The following is a 22,006-nucleotide window of genomic DNA, read 5'->3' as shown; positions in this document are numbered from 1 at the left end:
GTTTTATATAAAAAACAAATACTTGCAAGATGAAGCATTTGACCTTGCCCAAATATCAAGAAGTCGAAGATCCAACATATGATCTTCATGGATAAATTAATCTTTCTTTTATTAATCTGTGTAAGCAATGTAATATTCTAGGAAAATATTGTAGTTTGTAAATAAATTATTTTTATTTATTTTCTATGTAAGCAATGTAACGAATTTCAATTAAGAAAAATAATATATTTTTCCCCTCGGTTTTATTGTAAACCGAGATGTATGAGGTGCTAGTTTATAAATAATAAAAATGCAGATACTGGGGTTCGAACCCATGTGCAAATTAATTTACCCCTCGGTGTTTAAATAACCGAGGTGATAAGACGTTACTTTTCATGACACTCTTTGTTATCTCGCTACTGCAACCGAGGTAAAAATGTATTTTGCGTCCGACGTTAAAAACACTTATCGTAGTAGTAAAAATAACCTATGGAGAAAAATATTTGGAAAATGAGGTCAGTGTCATTTGATCTCCCATACTGATCTAGTCCTTATCTAAGACATTTTCTTGATGTGATGCATATGGAGAAAAATGTATGTGATAGTTTAATTGGAACATTTTTCAACATTAGTCGCAAGACAAAATATACTAAGAAATCCCACGAAGATATGGTTATGATGGGTATACGACAAGAGTTATCCCCAAAAGAAATGGAAAATAGAACATATTTGTCCCTAGCATATCACACTCTGTCTAAAAATGAATAAAAAAAGTTTTTGCGAATGTTTGTAGGGTATCAAAGTTCCCCAATGGTACTCATAAAATGTGAAGAAACTTATGTCAATGAATGATCCCTAGTTAGTTGGCTTAAAATCTCATGATTCTCGTGTCTTGATACAACAACTTCTATCGGTGGCTACTTGTGGTATTTTACCAAGAAATGTAAGGGTAACTATAACTAGATTAGGCTTATTCTTCAATACTATATGTAGTAAACTTAATGATCCTGGAAACTTAGACGATTTAGAGCATGAAGATACAATTATCTTGTGTCAATTAGAGATTTTTTTCTCTCCATCATTCTTAGACATTACGGTTCACTTAGTTATTCATCTAATGAGGGAGATTAGTTGTAGTCCAGTTTATTTACAGTGAATGTATCCGGTAGAGCGTTACATGAAGATTTTTAAAGGATATACAAAGAATCATCACTTTCCGGAAGCTTCGATCTTAGAAAGGTACATCACACAAGAAGCTATTGAGTTTTGTACAAAATATTTATCAAAAGCGAACTCTATAGGAAATCTTGAGTCTCGTCATGATGTATGTTATGATGGTAGAGGTATTCGAGGTTTAAATGTTAAGACATTTGACCGAGAAGTAGTTCTTCAAGCACATTTGTATATATTGAATAACCTTAGTGAATTTCAACCTTACTTGACCACTCACAAAAGTATTATAATGGAAAAATTCTCCTGGATGAATGAAAGATGGTTGTTGAGAGAGTATAACAAAACTTTCATAAATTGGTTTAACGAAAGTGTTTTTAAAGAGAGTAGCCCATCAAATACAATTAAATGGTTGTCATGTATGTCTAAGTTTAATGTATTACTTGGAGTGCATACTACATTCCTAAATATTCACTTTTTACAAAATCAAGGGATGATCGTAGCACCATGCAAAATAGATGGGTTATGGTTGAGGCTGAATCCATGTACTTTTCTAATTCCAAAGATAACAATCGTGTACTAACATCTAGAGCGTACTTTGGGGTCATTGAGGAGATTTTGGAGATTGACTATGTTTCTTTTAAAGTGCCTTTATTTAAGTGCAAGTGGATTGACAGTAACACTGGTGTAGAAACTGATGAATTAGGATTCACACAGATTGATCTTCGAAAGGCAACATATATGCATGAACGATTCATCATGGCAATCCGGTTGTTCTTCAAGGAAAACATCTTCCTGATAGTACTTATGAAAATCAAGATTTTAACTATGAGACCACTTATTTAGCAACACATGTACGTCAACCATCTGAATAAAATGATTCAGATGATGTGCATGATATTCGTCGTGATCATGAATTTGAGATATGGGAAAATTAATAAGTAAATGTTTTATATCGCTTAGTAATTTATAATTATTCATTTTACTCTTTTTTTATTCCTTATACGATAGATTTAAAGTTTTTGTTGTTTATCCTGATTAGTTTCAAATGTTATTCAAATTATAGGTGTTTAACGACCAATGACAAGTCCTATTGGACAACCTACAAATCTTTCCATTTTGGTTATTGATTTTGTTGATTAATTATTTGTTTTAGTTTTGTTGAAAAATTATAAAGTTTGTGACATTTTGGGTTTGTATTTGGTGTTAAAAATGAATATTTGTGGTACAAAATTTCAGATTGAGAATTTGGCAAAATGTACAACGTTTCTGTTTCAGAAATCTACAAAATATGGTTCTATATTCAGTAATATGGTTTGTAATACAGGTGCATGCAATTGTAATTAAAAAAATTTATTTGCTCGATTTTTACATAAAACTGAGGTAATAACATATAGGTATTACCTCAGTTCTACACAACACCGAGAGTTAATATTGTGTGCGTCATCCAGTTCTAAAAATAATAAAAAATATAAATACTAAGGATCGAACTGACGTGCAGATAACTTTTTCCCTCGCTTTTTTTTAATAACTGAGGAGTAAATGGTATCTTTACATGACCATTACCTCACCTAAGTAACTGAGGTTAAATCATGTCCAACATTAGATGTGTTTTTTTGTAGTAGTGCTTGGTTCGCATCCAGTTGATAAAGTCTCCATTAGCACAAGATGTGTATTTAGGAACAAGATGGATGAAAATGATATAATTACTAGAAATAAAACAAGATTATTGGCAAAAGGATATAATCAAGCTAAAGGAATAGACTATGGTGAGACTTATACTATTGTAGCTCGACTAAAAGCTATTAGACTCCTTGTGGAATTTGCTTGGTGCCTGGATTTTAAGCTTTACTAAATGGACGTAAAATTTGCTTTTCTTAATGGTCAAATGAAAAGGTGTATATCTCACAATCCCCGGGTTTTGAGGATCACGATAATCCTAATCATATTTTTAATTGAAAAGAGATGGTCTCAAACAAGCCCCAAGAACTTTGTATGAGCGATTGAGTGAATTTTTTATCAAATAAGGAATCATCGGTGTAACATGGACACCATTCTGTTTATAAGACATAAGAAAAAACACATTCTCTTAGGTCAAATTTATGTAGATGATATAATTTTCGGGTCTATTAATTGATCTCTTTGTCGAAAATTTGCGAGTTTGATGCAGGGAGAACTTGAAATGTGTCTTATAGAAGAGCTGACATATTTCTTAGGATTGCAAATCAAACAAACTGAAGAATGGACTTTCATAAGTCAAACGAAATACTACTTAGAACTTCTCAAGAAGTTTGATACGAAAGATTTGAGAAGCATCTCAACACCAATGACTTCAAATGTGCATATTGACAAAGATGAAAAAGGGATGGATTTCGTCGTAATCAAATATAAAGATATAATAAGATTCTTACTCTATTTAACCACTTTTATTAAACATTATCTATTTAACCACTTTTATTAAACACCATAAATTCGATCAAACCACTTTTATTAAAGACTATAAATTCGGTCAATTATAACTTATTCGCTATTAAATTTCAAATAGCTTCGCAATAAATTTACATATTAAAAACTATTTTATCAATATCATAACCAAACTGAGTTTAAGTTAGAGTACTCTATACACTCTTCAAAATAAAGTGCTTCTATTATATTAAAAAAAACATGGATACATTTATATAAAATATTCTATTACGTTTATCGAGCACCTCATATTCATTCGAGAAAAAAAATAAGTCAGGGTAGGTGTAGTATCGGTTATCAATTTGACAACGAATGAATAGAAAAATATACAAGAAACGTTCTATAAGGGGAAAGATAATAACAGAACGAAAGTGACAAGATTCATTTGTTTAATACCTCTTTCTTTTTCGTGATGTGATGCTCCTCCATACTCTCCACGCAACACACTCAAAATAACACATCGCAAAAAATAATTAAAATATACTAAGGTGTAAATAATTAATATACACATTCACCTGAGCTAAAGTTATGTAGTATACTTTATATTACTATTACTTTGCATGGCGTGACGTAGAGGTAGTACAAATTTGACTGACTTTAATAATTTGTATACTATTGGATTATACTTAGTTTCAGTGTAATGTTGACCAATATAAAAATGTCATTATTATTATTATTACCGTAAAATCCATATGAGGGAAAAGAAAATGTACAAGGAAAGAGATGAACAAAAGTAGAGATGAAAATGATATAAGATGAATGCTAGAGAGTGGGTGACAGTGATCTCACATGAAGGTGACCCTAAAATTGGTGTATAGTCAAATTAGTACTATGCTCGTCACACTAAAAAAAAATAGGGTACGGCAAATTTTGGATTCATATAACCGAAAAATTCTTTACTTTCTAACTATTTTTTATAATATAGCACTCTATTACTATGTAGTAATTTTTGAAATTATACACTGCATTAAAAAGTAATAATTTCAAATTTCACGTATAAAATATATTTGGTGTCTCCCTCTCTTGTTATCTTGGAGTATTGATTTCATTAATGCTCATGTTTTTCCGAATTTCTCAAAAGTGGTATTAGAGTTATGGTTCGTCTTTGTAGAGAGCGGAAACTGGATTTGGTGTTTGATTCTGTTATAGGATGTGAGAGACTCACACTTATGGAAGAATATTGAATGCAAGTGTGAGTGGTTAAAGTCTCACATTGTCAATGGATGAATGAAATGCTAGATTTATAAGAGAGAAGACCTATTTGCCTAACATCTTAAGATTTTGGGTTGAGATGTGGTGTGGTGTCTCCCTCTCTTGTGGTCATAGAGCATTGGTCATATTAGTGTTTCTTACTCTTCCGAACTCCCCCAACAATATATTTATAGTTCTTTTGAGTCTGCCAAAAGCTCAACAAGACCGCCGCAACCTCAAAGGCACAACTCACCCTCGTTAAGGAGAGACAAATCAATAGAGACGCATTGAAAGATCTCACACCTGATCTGAGCCATTTTTCATCAAATACTAACAAATCCAATCGGAAGACATCCCATAACCTACGTCAAATCAAATGGGAGTGATTTTAACCGTTCACTATATATAAATTTATCACGCCTCGTAATAGGTATTCATTCACCTTCACTCTTCGAAATTACTTATTTATAATCGTATTGACTTTGACATTAGAGTATTAATCTTGTAGGTCTACCCTACTTTACTGTATGAGAGGCTCACACCACCAGAAAAGCTTCTCTATATCGTACCACCAATCGCTTGTTTTGCTTCGGAATAATTTAGAAAAACTTCTCAACACCTTACCACATATTTCTTATTCCACAGTAGAACAATAGTTAAATAATAGACTATAATGTAATAAAGAAGACGGACAAAATATCAATTAACGAGAGACCTAGTAGCAATTAAATTCCAACCACATACTAAAGTATTTGATTTTAGATGTTTACACTTGAAAGTGACTTTTTTTTTCTTACAAAAATATTTGAAAGTGATTTGTACAACGATAGAGTACATATTAAATATGTATCCTTTTACAATAGTAAGTACCTGAAATAAATTAATTTCATACGGTACACTTTTTTTCTAGTTTTGTCATGAACAACAAAATCGACAACGTCTCATTCACGAGAAATGACCATTTCCAACTTTTTTTGTTTTCTTCCACTCATCTACATGTTTGTCTTCTTCTTCTCTTGGAATGTGTGTTTGATTCTCTTCTCTTTTTATATACATATTTTCTTAACTTGCTATGGATTTGTTCATTGTTGCTACTCATTGATGAAATCACCATAAATCATTAGTGCTTCTTTCTTCAAAGCAATATCAAACATTTTTACTATACAATTAAAATAATACAAAGGTATGATTCCAAAGCAAGCTTAAGTAATTGCTTTAAAACATGTTAGAAGAAAATCAACCATTATTTTAGTGAACTTTTTTTCTTTTTTCCTATTAATTTATAACATGATAACTTTCCTCAAAGTTGCATGAAAACTTTATATATTAACCAACTTATGAAAATAAAAAAAGAAAGTAACTAAAAAAAATACACAAATAATTAATGGTGCAACATTTATATCAACCGTCAAAATTAAAAAATATATCTTTTTTAAATTTAACGGTTGTTACGGCTGTTGCACCATTTAGCATATATATATATATATATATATATATATATATATAAGATTCTTATGTACCATAAAATATCTACTTGATATAATCTATTTTATACATTAACATAATGTTTTTGAAAGCAAGGCTTATAATTTAATAACTCATGAAATATTATAACAGATTGACACACACCCTTTTGATTTCTCATTGGAAAAAAAGTAAACTACATTGAAATATAAAATAAAAAAACTCTCCCTTTGATTCAATTGAAATGTTGTTGCTCCAACCATGGCCAAAAACCAGTTTGATCATCCATGCTACAAAACATGTTGCTTAAGCTTTCTTCTTTGACCAATTGATCAATCTTTTGGCATTGAAGTTGTTCCGGCCTCGAAGAAGTTTGAAAAAGTTGAGCAATTCCTCCTGAAGGCCTAGCAGAAGGACATGGAAAGAAGGTTCTGCTTGTTGTTGTTGTATGGTGTGTTGATAGAGGACTATCACTAGCTTGTGTTCTTGAGATATCTAACTTGATATCTGAACTGTTTTCACTTCTGTTGCTGCTTGATCCTTCTGTTTCTTTATTTAGGTTGATTGATTCAGTTGGTTCTCTACTTTTCAATGCCATTATCTGTAAAAAAAAAAAAAAATTGTCTAATTCAATAAGACCGCAAATTAATCGAGCAAACACGATTTTAATCTCACGTTGCAATCCTAGTTCATATTAGTAGTAAATTGTAGGGTTTTAAATCACGGTTGCATAAAAACTTTCGCGATATTGATCCTTTCAAATGTTGCGATGCTGATTGCGATCGTGACTGTGGTCGTTAGAGTGTGGATTAATCACTATTTCTTTTTCATAATAAAAACGGTGAAAAATGATATATGTATTGACATCTTCTGATACCGTTTTGTCGCAGCTGTTTTCATTGTTTTCATGGTGACTTTTTTTTTTTAATAATTGTCGTATGATTTAAAAAAAATTAAATTTTTAGAAACTATAGAATATATGACAAGATGAAACATTTTTATGTGGAAAACAAGGAAGGTATTTTGGAGAAAGATGTGATTGAAGTGAAAATAAAATTATTGGATCTTGATTACAAGTTGCTTTTAGGTGAAAGAAAAAAAGCAGCTTTTTAGAAAGTTGATGTTAGAGAATAGGTGAAAGGAAAGGTTCTGAAAACTAGGCAGATGGTCAAAAAAAGCACAACTAGATCAAAAAGGAGCATCATCATTACCAAATATTTTTTTCTAAAAAATATTCAAAACAATAAACTTTGCATATTTTATATTTTAATTGAAAATTTCTACTAACCTCTGCTTGAAGTTTTTGGTTTTGAGCTTGAAGTGCATCATTGTCTAACTTAACAGCATCATATTGTCTTTTAAGGACATCATAGTCTTTTTCCAATTGCTTTGTCTTCCATCTAGCTCTTCTATTTTGAAACCATATAGCAACTTGTCTAGGTTGCAAGTTAAGAGCTCTTGCAAGCTGCATTTTCCTCTCAGGCTCTAGCTTGTTCCCAAGCTCAAAACTTTTCTCAAGTGTTTTCACTTGTTCCATGTTGAGCCTCCTCTTCTTCTCACCCGCTTGTGATCCATCATCTGATAAATCTTCCTCGGCTATATTGGCTTCTTCTCCGAGTTCGATTCCGGATGAGAATGACATAGATCTCTTCCCTAGAAATGATGGCCCCCCTACATCAACAGCATTCAAAAACATAAACTATAAAGCACTGATACAGACATCAAACATCATCCACTCCACTGCTCAGACACTACTCTAGCTCGTAGAAGATTGAAGTTACTAAAACATCGATACACTACTCTGGCTCGTAGAAGATTGAAGTTACTAAAACATCGATACAGACACAGAAATCAAACATTAAACATGATTGTGGCACGTAGAAAATTGAAGCTATTAAACGTGACTACATGTGTTGGTGTCAGACACTTAACACGGGCTAGACACGAGAAACGACTTTTGAAGTGTCGGTGTTGTATAGGTTAGACGGTGTATTTATACATACCATGATAATCTTGAGGTAGAATTGAGTTGAGTGAAGGTGGTTGATGATGATGATGATCTTCATGGTGATGAGGAGTTTGTAACATAAAATTTGCTTGGAAGAAAGCCATCTCATGCATATTTGCTTCTCTAGGCCTGCCAAAATCATCTAGATTAGCTCAATGATATCACATATGAATCTAAGATCAAAACTTTGAATGCATAAAAGAATTTTTCATATGCTTAAAAGTTAAAATAAATTAAACAAAGATATTAATTTTCAAAGAACACTAATAAAAAAGACTAATGCTTACTTCACAACATCTTGTAATAAATACTCAAGAGAAAATTAAACTAGTCCTTCAATTGAATAGGATGGACAATTTTAAGTAGAGCTTTCTTTTTCTTATGTAAATATTTGGAAAAGAAAAGAAAGTTGCAAGAGAGAGATAGAGAAAGCTAGAGAGAGAAAGCGAGATGTGGTGAGGGATGTTTGAATCTATAGGTCTATACATCAACTTCCATATATATCACTTTTTTTTTCTTTCTCCCTTTATTGGATGCAAGTCATATATATTTTAAATAAATTAATAAAAAGGAAAAAGCATTTTTAGAAGAAAAAATTAAGGTAATTAGATGTTTAAATGACGTTTAGTGTATGGGGAAGGAATAAAGAAAAATAAATAATTAATAGTGTTTGCTTCTATGCTTCAACTTGTGTAATATTCCAATGAATATGAAGTGTGTTTGCATGTGCAAACATTAAGTCATAATTATAATTTATAAAGCTTATGATATAAACTAGTTTCTTAGTTAGGAGACAAGTAGAGAGGCTCTTCTTTATAAAGACAGTTGTCTTTAATTATAATGATGATGGAATTACCAATTTGGCTTTATAGTTAATTATAGATCCTTTTTAAGTCATTGATTCCATGTTGTGGAGATTAAGATATTTTCCTTTTTTTTAAAATGTGAAGTGGGTGACTTTTATAAAGGAATTGGTTATGATGATTTTTGTTGTTGTAAATAAAGTGATAAATAAAAGTCACCAAGATGGGGCAAAGTGTTCAACCTATATAGAGGGAAAGGTGGAGAGAAGCTTTCTTAGAAGGAAAAAAAAACTTTTGAATGTTGATGTGTTTCTTATATTTTCTCAATCTTAATAGTTAAATCAAGATTGTATAAATTTTCATTGAATTATTTATTTTTTAAATTTAGTTAATTGAATTTAAATTTAGATAATTAAATTAGGTTTATCGAAATAAACATATAGTATATTAGGTTTATCGATTTAAATTGTCATCCGCAACGTTGCAGTATCAAGAATTTCAACATAACTAAAATCGTTTTAGTTGTACGATAAAAACCTAAATCTCACGTGAAAAGAGAATTTCAACATAATAATTAAAATCGTTGTATGATAAAAACCAAAATCTCCCATGAAAAGAGATAACGTAAAAATCCTAGAACCCTAAATCTCGCATATGAGACTATTTCAAAAGTTAAAGATAGATTAATGACAAACTGCTTCATTATTATTTTTTAAATGGTAAAATCAATCTCTTAAAAACTACGTTCATATTTTATGAAACACAACATAAATATGCATTAACCAAAACGCAACGATGCGAGTAAAAGAGATGGACGAGATCATAGGTGGGCACACTAAAATTTGGGTTGTGTTTAAATCTTTTAGAAAGAAAGGTTGCTTAAGAAAAAAGAGAAGTGAGTTGGCTAAAACATGTAAAGTCCAAAATGGGTAGTGTTTTTGAAATGAGAATGAAAGAGAGAGAAAGGGGAAGGAATCTAAGGGAGATGGGTCCAATGAAGAGGGGGAGGGCAGTGTTTGCTACCTAACCCACCAACATATATCGTGCAATTAGGACCAAGCCCTTTCCCATCAACCATTATCCCTCAGTTTTTCCAGCCCAACCCCTATCAAAATTTGTGATTTGTGAATTGTGATGGATAGGGGCTCAAAACACAAACTAATAGTAAGAACTGTTTTTCTTTACCCTACCGTTCTCTTGTCCTTTTCATAATGTTACTCTCTACGTGCCACACATTCTCTCATAATTACATGCATTTATACATTATAAATATCTTCATTCAATCCAACTGGTATTTGTTTCTTCCTTTATTCAAGTTTCAATGCAATCACTCACACAATAGTGGTATAAATAATGCTAGAGTATCTCTTACACAACAAATATTAAGCATCTATACATGCATTTTTGTAAATCATCTAGACTATTTTTGGTGTATGTTTCTATTTCGAATTTTTAACTAACCTGCCTTGTACCATTCATGATTTGAAGAATATAATCTCTATCGAACAGTTTACATGAACTTATAGTAAACTGTTATTGGTGAATTTCTATATAAATAAATTGACCGGAGAGATTCAATTAAATAGTATAAAGTATGGAAACAGATTTTCGTGTATTCCATAGGACCTGTTTGTTTTGACTTTTTTTTAAAATGATTTTTATAGTGTTACATATTTTAGTGTAAAAAAAATTTACAAAGAAACTTTTCATAAAAACTTCAAATAAAAATTTGGTTTAAATAGTTATTTTTAAAATGTTATTTTAGGTATTTCATCATTTTATCGAAACTTTTTTTGGATATCAAAATTTCAAAAAAACACTTAATTTTGAAGCTATTTCAAATAGCTTTTCATAAAATTCATTTTTAAGATACAATTTTTTGAAAAAATTGTGATTTTGACTATGTTTTTAAAGTTAAAATAAACTGGCCCATAATATTATAGAGTTTTATTGAAATTAAAATGAAATGTAATCTAGTTTTAGGATTTATCAGATATTTTTACAAAATTTCTTGCTGATGATAGATTTGTGTTTATTTTGAGGAATTTAAAAATGGGAAATTATCCGGATTAAATGATAAATCTCAATATATGCAAAGATGGTTAAAATGTGATTCCAGGAAACGTGACTCCGAACCGGTTAGCCTTCTGAAGTTAGAAGGTTCTTTGGGTCAAAAGGTTCTAAGTCATAATCCTTTTGAAACTTTTTGTCTTCTGGACTATAAGTTATATTAATGATTAAAATTAAGCGTTATTATTGTGGCTAAGAAGTGAGACAGTTGTCCAACTATTTCTTTCAACCGTAAAAAAATGCTTGAATGACCTTTGAGAGAGTTTTTTGATAAAATAAAATCATATTTTAGTGCCCCCTATGTCATTAATTCTTTCTCCTTTTTAAAATTGTAATGACTTCTTCTATCAAGCGTGTCAATTAATGTGTCTTCTTGTAAAAGTTATTATTGATGATTTTTGAGGTGGTCTTGTAAAAGTTATTATTGATGATTTTTGAGGTGGTGGTTGAGTTCTCATTCATCTCAACTTTGAACCTTGATTCGTTCAAAATCATTTACTCTTCCTTTTTCCACTATATTTAAACACCCTATTCACTGTTCACTCCCCATAACCTCTCTTTTCTTTCCAAACTTTCTCTGAGATTTTTTATTTTTTATTTCAAATTTAACCAACCCTAAACCACATAAATGGCTTCCAGAACATTCATTGGTGACGAAAATCTCCTTTTCAACCTAAATGAAAATTTTGTTGTCTTTGAAGAACTAAAGGAACAAGGGTTTGATCTTCAAACAACTGTCTTTTTTCAATGGTGAGACAACTACTTTGACATGCTCTATGGACCCATTTACCATGTTCTCATCAAAGAATTATGAGTGAATGCGTCCATCAAGCAAATCGGCCAGGATGCTTTTGAAATCCAGTCTGATGTATTTGGATTCCCAATCATCATTACTCCACCACTTATTGCTAAAGCAATAAAGTGTGAAGTTAATGGCTTTTGCATTCAGTAGTTCATAAGCAACAGTCCCTTAGTCTATAATATTTTTAAACGTATTTATGTCAACCATGAAAAACCTGTAAGTGTGTCTACTCTCACTCCCATGGTAATACTCTAGCATCAATTGGTAGTGACAAATTTCCTGCCAAGAGAAAAGGATCTGGACTTTCTCACTTTTGATGACAAGCATCTCTTGTACTTCTTACTAACAAGGGTTAAAATTAGCATACCTCTCACCATCTTCAACTTTATAAAGTCAAAGATCATGGCCTCTTGCGAGGAAATATCTTTCTTCATTCCTTATGGACAAGTCCTCTCAGAACTTTTCTCTCAGGAAGGAATAGTTAAGAAGGTGCAAAAAACCTGACTTGGTTGATGCTTTTGAAACCTATTGGGGCTTGAAGCTTTATAGAGATGAAAGCGCTGATGGTCAAAGGTAGAAGTTTAGAAAGATTGCCTCTAGAGTTAGACCCATTTCTCATTAGTCATTTTCCATTCTTGTCACCAACAATCTCTCATCTGAACTATCTTTTCTCTTCAATTTCAATACACATATTATAATTTTGACTGATTAATGAAATATTTATTTTCCTTTTCAATCAATATAATTATTCTTATAGTTTTATCTATATTTTTTTATTGATGACAAAGGGGGAGAAATTATATGATTTTGATCTATTTTTAACCTATAATAAATCACAAACATTTAACAATCTTGTTGGATAAATTATGAGATTATTGTGCTTATTAAATTTTATGCTAAATACAATTTTTTCCTAAGTCTTAAACTCATGGGGACCTTGCAAACCTCTCATGGAATACTTAAGCTAAGAAATTTTTAAAAGGTTAAAACTCAAAGGGAGCTTATAAACCTAACTCTGATTTTTAGTTATTTATTTATTAAGTCAAAATTATTCATCAAAATTCTAGTATTTGTTATCATCAAAAAGCGAGAGACAGTTGGAACAAGTTTGGTTATACATCTACAGTCCTTAAGTTTTGATGATAACAAAGTATAAAGAACAATTTTATAGTCTAATAGTTTTATTTTTTTCTGGACAAAGTAGACTATGGACTCTGGACAAAGCAGACTTTAGAATTTGGACTCTAGACATCAATAAGATTCTAAAACAAGGTTGAAATATGAAGAAGTGTTTAACTGATAGTCAACCATCTGGATAATCAAGTCAATGTTTCTGGAACAAACAGTCCATATTTACTCTGATAACCCAAGTTGATACATCCAATTTACCGTAATTATAGAATCAGGGAATAAGAAAGAATACATCAAATTTACCTAAGAATCTGAACATACAAGTCTTAAGCAAAAGAAAATTAATAAAAAAGGAATACTCGAAACAAGAATCATCTAGTCTTGAAACAAAATTACTCTTTTGATACAATGGCTTGCGAGAAGCATTGGATCTCGAGAAATACAATTATTACAGGATCTGGAAAGTCTTTGATTCGAGGGAAAGAACGAAAATAATAAAAGCTAAGGCAGATTAAGAAGACTGCAAAAGCTTGAGAGGAGGAAGAGGGAGTTGGGTTTTCCTTATGAAGCAGCATAATCTTCATCAACAACTCTTCATCTCGAGGTTAAATGAAACCTCATCCAGATTTACAATCATTTCTTGCAGAGAGACGAGTTCACCCAGAACTCGTTCAGAAGGAATGAAAAACCACTTTCTCTCAAGGAGAGACAATGTTATCTTCAGAAGGTTGAATATTACTCGATAAAATTTCACTCTTGTGTCGGAGTGAAGGAGAAGCAGAAGATCACAGTCAGAGACTCCCAATTCTTTCAGAAGAGCTAGTCTTTCATTGATGCTCTCTAGTTGGTTTCTCATGCCAAGGTTTGAGCTAAAGGTCATCTAAGGTTAGGATAGAAGTGAGAGAATGAGCTTTTGAAAAACCAGATCAAGGTTGCACAACTGTGTCAACCAGGTTTGACAGACAGGTTGTAAAACCAGAATGAGAAACTTAGACTGAGAGAGATCAGTTTAAATAGGAAGTAAAAAGGCTTAACCAAGAGAGAAAAGATTTAAGACAACTTGATTTTGAAAATATAAATCCCATAAACTCTTTTGTAAAACCAACAAGTAAGATAAACAAGCACAACGAAAAAAGTAAGACATGACAAAAGAGAGAGGCCACATAGAATCTAAGGAGTAAATCATTACTATTCTACAGATTCTTCCCAAATAGCTTCACGACTAGCATAACAATATTCAGACACATGGATATTTATAAAAAGTTAAAAGTAATCCTTATTATTTTGTCGAGTCTCAGAGCCTGATGTTTTTCAGAGGATATACGTCATCAAAGTCAGTTCAAGATTTTGATGAATCTACTTCTTATTAGCATTAGTCTTTTTGATATTTAGAATCAAGCTTTTAAAAATGAGATCAGAAACCCTTCCTTAGATAAGAATTGAGCCTTTAAAAGACAAAGGATAAAACAAGCAAAATAACTCAATAATGAGTTTACTTGAATAACATCACTTTTCTGATCAAAACGTTTGAGCCCACAATACTTGGTTTTGAAAAAAGAAAAATAAAGAAGTTTTTCAGAAGCAAGCAAGCCACGAAAAATAAAATTAAATGATGAACACAATCAATTAACACAAGATAAGTTAGGGTAAAGCATCAGAGAGTGAAGAACTATATTGTGGTAACTTATTTAAGTTCAAATGATGCTTAGAACTACATTGTCCAGATGGTGATCAGAAGTTGATGAAGCTCGATCTGGTTGGAGAAATTCAGAAAGTCTCAGATATTGGGAATTGTTGCAAAAGTTTTAGAGGATGTTGATTGAGCTAACAAAATCAAGAAAATGGATTGAAACTAGATGAAACTCAAAACATGATAGTTTAATTTTTTGGAAAAATTTCAAGTTGCAGCAGGGGTTCTTTGGCTCTCTAAAGCTTGCAAATGAAGGCAACAGGTTCCTCTATTTATAGGGAATGTGTTTGGATCTAAATACATGTAGAATGATGTAGAATTTGTTCAAAGTGAATTTGATCAAAGTGTGTGAAAAGTGTGACTTGAAACTCCTCAAAACTCAGTCAAATAATGCGTTTTAAGTGTCAATTATCTTCTGGAGACTTGATTAAACATGTTTAGGACCAAAACACTTGCTAATTTGGCTTGGAATTGAGATTAGTCATGATCAAATTTTGGGTAATGGTGATTTCTTCAGTTCCAAGTCAATATGTTCCACTCAACGGGGGCATCCTACTCAAGAGGTTTTTTGATCCTATTCTTTTTTCAATGTGTTAACATCATGGACAAGTTTACAATGGGACAAGAAAGGTTGCATTTGGATGTTTGAGCACAAAGTTATGGTGTGTTGAAGTTGGCCTAAAATACTGGTTCCATAACTTAGAAAAATTCGAGTGCTTCATGGTTGAAAATGACCTATAATGTCCCAATGAATTCCATGGCCTTCCAAGCATAATTTGACCTTGGTCCTTGAAGCAAACTTGTAAAGGGTATCACCAAAGAGATTGTGCAAAAAGAATCAGCTTCATATGTTGAAAACTCAAGAAGTTATGATCCTTTAAAGTTGGCAAAAAGTCAAATGAAAATATGTCAAATTTCACTAAGTCCACAAATGACCTATAATGTCTCCAAACTTTTGATGATCCTCCAAGCATAATTGGCTCTTATCATATAAGGAGACGTTGTAGAGGATGTTGAGAAGAGTCATATGCAAAAAGAGACATTAAAAAATCTTGAGAAATGTAGGAGTTGTGATCCTTGGAATTTTGACTCCAAAATGTTGTCTTTTAGGTCAAACCACTTGGAACTAGCTTGTGCACATGGAATTGTTTTTCACTTCAAATCACATGGGTGATCAGATGAACTCAAAATGATGTGTCCTTGATGGCTTCTTGATAAAAATTCTCAAAGCTTGAAGTTACATGTTGAAGAAGGCATGGAAATAAACGCATGATCCTTTGACTTTTCTTGAGAAGTAAGCAATCAAACTTTGAGATGCCTTTGACTTAAGGAGCCTTACCTTGCACAATAAACTTAAGAGAAACAAGACATATTTTTGGTATTTTGATTAGTAGTTAGATAAGCAATAAACACAAGAGTAAAACAACACAAAGAGGTGTTTGGTGATTCCTACAAGAAGCAAACCCAAAGATGGATAAGGGAAGAGGCAAGATGTGACCTTGCTTGTATGCAAATGAGATGTGGGATATTAGGGTTAAAAATCAGGGTATGAAAGATGCCCCTATTTAAGTTTCTTCTATTTGGAGATATGAAGGTTGAAATCTTCATCTCGACAAGATTGGAGAGACTTAAATATTAAAGACCCAATTTTTGGCCCTAAGATACCGCAAGATGTTTATGACATGATATGAATGCAAACAAGAATCTCTGTAGATAATATAGCGCCACGAGAATTTGTTAGAGATGAGAGGAGACTGAAATTCCTCATGGGAAAGACAGTCTTAGAAGGGGGTACCCAGCCTGGGACAAACAAAATTCCGAAGGGGGTAAGGAACAAGCTCGAAAATAACCAATGCATGGTTAGAGAATGAACTAAAGACCCAAAGGGGAAGACTTAACAAAGTAAGACTTCACTGGGAAAAGCGGTCATCAACAGGGGAAGACCCCAACACCAATAGGAGAGGAATATTACCTACTATCAGCCAAATGATAGCTTCATAAAGATAATAAGCTCAAACATAATGATTACCAACTACCAACCAAGTGATAACTTAACAAAAGTAACCAATCAAATGTAAAAGGAACTATTACCTACTATCAGCCGAGTGATAGTTTAACAAAGGTAATAAGCTCAAATAGAATGATTACCAACTGCCATCCAAATGATAGCTTAACAAAGGTAACCAATTAGAGGTAAAAGGAATTATTACCTACTATCAGCCGAGTGATAGCTTAACAAAGGTGATAAGCTAAATGGAATAATTACCAACTACCAGTCAAGTGATAACTTAACAAAGGTAATCAATCAGAGGGGGACCAAATTTCAGACCATGAATGAACTGGTGAGAAGCAATCAATCCGATGAGGGCATGATCTTAATAGGAGATTGATCCCATCCAGATAATGAACTGGAGGGGAAAACTGAAGTAAAATTTTCCACAAGGATCAGACTCAACGGGGAATTAGAAAGGATAAACTATTCTTGCTTAAGGTCGATACTCTATTAGAGAGAGGACGTACACACCCTATGAGGAGAAAGGTTCCAGAGAGTGGTGAAGAATTATTGCAAAAATGCAAAACGTGCAAATAAACATTATGATGCTATGCATATGTATATGATTATGCTGACAAAATAAACACAAAGGTGCGAGACTAATAACAAAATACAACTAGGTACTTCGCTAATCTCAACAAGATGGAGATGATGGCAGAGATTCATTAGGGATCAAACCACTCTTGCAAACTGATTATGGAGGAGATTGTCATACATGAAAATCTGGTCTGGGGAAGTCACTGAATTCCATTCTTCAGGATCTTACCATCCTTGGGGTTGCCATTAGCATTCCCTTTTTGTATTCAGAAGTCGAGGAAAATACATATATTTTTTTGTGCATTTTCAAAAAATATGATTGTTCAAATATATACTTTTGTTTCAAAAATGATCATCGGAAATAAACGAAATTTCGTAAACTGAAAAAAAATGAGAATAGTGAACAACTAGGCAAAAGGCTCAAATTTTATTGATAGAATGGTAATCCTCAAATGGCGTGACTCTATGGATCATTACAAAGTTGGAAAATGGTAAATACATGGAAAGGGCTACATTGAAATACAATGACCATTATTCTCCCTAACATCTTTGAGTTTCACTATGTTCTGAACCTCAGTCGAGGATAACGAAAAAAAGAAACCTGTGATAGGCATTGTTGCTTCAAACGGTCAAGTCTGGCCTGATGTAGTTACTTGCCATATTCCCTAACTTTTGCCTAGATTTCCTTTCGGGGTCAATCCACCAAGATGATTATTTTCTGTTTATGTCTCTAACTTTTTCCTAGACAATCCTTTCGGATTTTCAATCCACCGAGACACTCATTTTTGCCTAAACTGCCCTTTCGAGTTTTTAACTTAGCGAGTTGTTCTTTTATTTTTCTAGGAGAAGTACTTCTTGACTGCATTGGGATTCACAGGGCGATGGAGCTCCTCACCATCCATAGTTGTAAGAATCAAGTTACCACCAGAGAAAGCTCTGTTAACAACATATGAGAGTTTGTAGTTAGGAGTCCACTTGCCCCTAGAATCAGTGTTGAAAGACAAGATCTTCCTGAGCATAAGGTCACCTCCTCTGAATACACGAGGTCAAACCTTCTTATCAAATGCTTTCTTCATTCTCTTTTGATACAACTGACCATGACACAAGGTTGTCATTGTATTTTCTTCAATCAAATTCAACTGATCATATCTACTTTGACACCATTCAGATTCAGACAAATTGGTTTCCATCAAGACTCGCATTGATAGGATCTCGACCTCTACAGGGAGCAGTGCTTCCATGCCATATACAAGAGAGAAAGGGGTTGCCCCTATTGAAGTGCGGACATATGTAAAATATCCATGTAAAGAAAATAGGAGCATCCCATGTCAATCTTTATATATCACAACCATCTTCTGAATGATCTTCTTGATGTTCTTATTTGCAGCTTCAACACTCCCATTCATCTTAGATCTGTAAGGAGAAGAGTTATGATGTTCAATCTTAAAGTCACCACAAAGATCTTTCATCATTTTGTTATTCAAGTTCGAACCATTATCGATAATGATCTTACTTGGAACATCGTATCGACAAATAATTTGATTCTTGATAAATCGGACCACAACCTGCTGGGTCACATTACCATAGGATGATTCTTTAACCCATTTGGTGAAGTAATCAATAGCTACCAGAATGAAATGATGTCCGTTCGACGCTTTGGGCTTAATCATTCCAATCATATCAATTTTCCACATAGAAAAAGGTCATGGAGATGAAATTAAATTTAGAAGTGTCGGTGACACATGAATCTAATCAACATAAATTTTACATTTATGGCACTTCTTCACATATTTACAACAATCATATTCCATTTCCAGCCAATAGTAACATGCCTTTAACGTCTTTTTAGACATTAGCATGAGTACCAAAGGATCCTTCATGAACTTCTTGCATTAACATGTTTGCTTTGTGTCTCTCCACGCATCTGAGCAAGACCATGTCAAAATTCCTCTTGTACAACACATCTTCATTTAGAAAGAAATTTCCAGTCAGTATTCTCAAAGTCTTCTTATCTTTACTGAATGCCCCAAGCGGGTACTCTTGACTTTGGGGGAAACATTTAATATCATGATACCAAGGCTTATCATCTATAACTTCTTCTGTTGAAAACATATGAGCAGGTATGTCAAGGCGCATAATTGTAATACCGGTTGTGTCCACCATATGATTCTCTTCACGAGGTAAATGATGAAACTCTATTTTGTTGAAGAAAGTTGACAACCTCCTTGCATAATCTTTGTAAGAAATCAGGCCAGGATGACATGTCTCCCATTCTCCTTTAATCTAATTAACCGCCAAGGTTGAATCTCCATACACATCCAGGATTTTAATTCTCAAATTAATGGCCTCCTCAAGACCCATAATACAAGCTTCATATTCTTCCATATTATTTGTATAATCAAACATCAATCTTGCAGTGAAAGGGATATGAGAACCCTTATGAGTAATGATGATTTCCCCAATTCCATTACCATAAGCATTAACAACTCCATCAAACACTAAACCCCAACGAGATCCAGGCTCTGGTCCTTCTCCAGGCAACGATTCATCAGAATCTTTAGCTTTCAAATAAATAACATCTTCATCAGGGAAGCAAACTTGACAAATTGATAATCATCGATGGGCTGGTGAGCCAAATGATCTTCAAGAATACTTCCCTTAATTTCTTTCTGGGTACGGTACTCGATATCATATTCAAACAACAACATCTGCTAACGAGCTATCCTTCCAGTCAAAGCAGACTTTTCAAAGATATACTTGATTGAGTCCATTTTGGATATCAATCAAATGGTATGATTGATCATATATTGGCGAAAGCGTTTGACAGCCTATGCTAAACCACAACATGTGTTCTCAAGCATGGAGTACCGAGACTCACAGTCTGTAAATTTTTTAGTCAGATAGTAGATGAGATGCTCCCTTCTACCAGTTTCATCTTGTTGTTCTAGCACACAACCCATGGATTCTTCTAACACAACTAAATACATAATCAAAGGTTTTCCCTCCACCGGGGAGACAAAATAGGAGGTTCAAGCAAATAATCCTTGATTCAGTCAAAATCTTTCTAGCAATCCTCTGTCCAAATACAACCTCGGTCTTTGCGGAGAAGCTTGAAGATTGGCCCACACATGCCAGTTATGTGAGATATGAATTTGGATATATAATTCATACGCCCAAGGAAACCTCTGACTTGCTTTTCTGTCTTCGGCGCATGCATCTCTTGAATAACTCTGACTTTACCAGGGTCTACTTCAATACCTTTCTGGCTAATAATGAAACCCAACAGCTTTCCTGAACGGACACTGAAAGTACATTTATTAGGATTCAATCGGAGTTCAAACTTTCTTAACCGCTGAAACAACTTCAATAAATACTCAACATGATCTTCTTCAGTCTTCGATTTAACAATCATCTCATCAACATAGACTTCTATCCCTTTGTGCATCATGTCATGGAAAAGAGTAGTCATGGCTCTTTGGTACATTGCGCCAGTATTCTTTAAATCGAAAGGCATCACTCTATCGCAGAATGTTCCCTAGGGAGTAATAAATGTTGTCTTTTCCATGACCTCGAATGCCATCTTAATCTGATTATAATCGGATAATCCATCCATAAAGGAGAATACATTGAACTTATCCGTATTGTCTACCAATATATCGATATGTGGCAGAGGAAAATCATCTTTTGGACTAGCTTTACTCAAGTCTCTATAATCAACACACATCCGAACTTTACCATCTTTCTTTGGAACAGGAACAATATTAGCCAGCCACATAGGGTACTCAGCAGTCACAAGGAACCTAACATCAATCTACTTTTGAACTTCTTCTTTAATCTTGACAACCATATCACGGTGAGTTCTTCTCAACTTCTTCTTAAATAGAGGACATTCTGGCTTCAAAGGCAATCGATGCTCTACAATATCAGTATCAAGACCTGGCATATCTTGATAAGACCATGCAAACACATCTACATACTCTCTAAGAAGCTCTACCATCCTCTTCTTAACATCTGGACAAAGCAGTGCTCCAATCTTGACCTCTTTCTTGTTATCTTTGGAAACCAAATTAATTACTTCCAGTGGCTCTTTATGAGGTTGAATGATCCTCTCTTCATGCTAAAGCAACGGGGAAATCTCAACAGGAATTTCTTCGTCATCCTCTTCTTCCATTTCAAACACAGGAAATTCAACGTTGGGAGAGGGAATAAGGTTACTGTTTTCAATGGGTTTAACAATTAATCTACATAATGATTTTATGCTTGTTTTTAGAACATGAACAAATAGACGCACATGGTGATGCAGATATAAAAAATTATTATTATTTCATTTTTTATGTTACCATTTTCCAGAATAAGCAAAAAGGAAAAATATAATATAGATAAACGAAATAACATTTTATTAATGATAATGAAGTCTGAAACAAAGCCCACATAGATTCGCTTTCACCTTGGGCATAGTGAAAGGGTTTTGAAAATAACAAAACACACAAACATGTTACTTTGACAAGTGAATAACAGAAGGGGCATCAACAACAATCCAATTCTGGCACACCAATCCACGTGTCACAAAGTCTGGCACTTGTTGCTCTTTGTCGTCTTCTAAGATGGCAGCAGCAGACTAATCTTTGGAATGAATAAAGCCAAC

General features: G+C 33.1%; 1 protein-coding gene across 1 annotated transcript; it reads right to left on the bottom strand.

Annotated features, from left to right (window-relative positions):
- Positions 1–6,320: 6,320 nt before the first annotated feature.
- Positions 6,321–9,029, bottom strand: LOC127119548 (homeobox-leucine zipper protein ATHB-13). The gene is made up of 4 exons (XM_051049797.1): positions 8,563–9,029; positions 8,271–8,404; positions 7,556–7,938; positions 6,321–6,868 (listed from the first exon to the last, which is right to left on the bottom strand). Exons 2-4 carry the CDS (start codon positions 8,386–8,388, stop codon positions 6,503–6,505), a joined length of 867 nt encoding a protein of 288 aa, XP_050905754.1. The 5' UTR covers positions 8,389–8,404; positions 8,563–9,029; the 3' UTR covers positions 6,321–6,502.
- Between the last annotated feature and the right edge of the window lie 12,977 nt (positions 9,030–22,006).

The sequence above is a fragment of the Lathyrus oleraceus genome, chromosome 2, assembly GCF_024323335.1.
Source record: "Lathyrus oleraceus cultivar Zhongwan6 chromosome 2, CAAS_Psat_ZW6_1.0, whole genome shotgun sequence".
NCBI lineage: Eukaryota > Viridiplantae > Streptophyta > Magnoliopsida > Fabales > Fabaceae > Lathyrus > Lathyrus oleraceus.
This window is presented reverse-complemented; position numbering and strand designations above follow the sequence as displayed.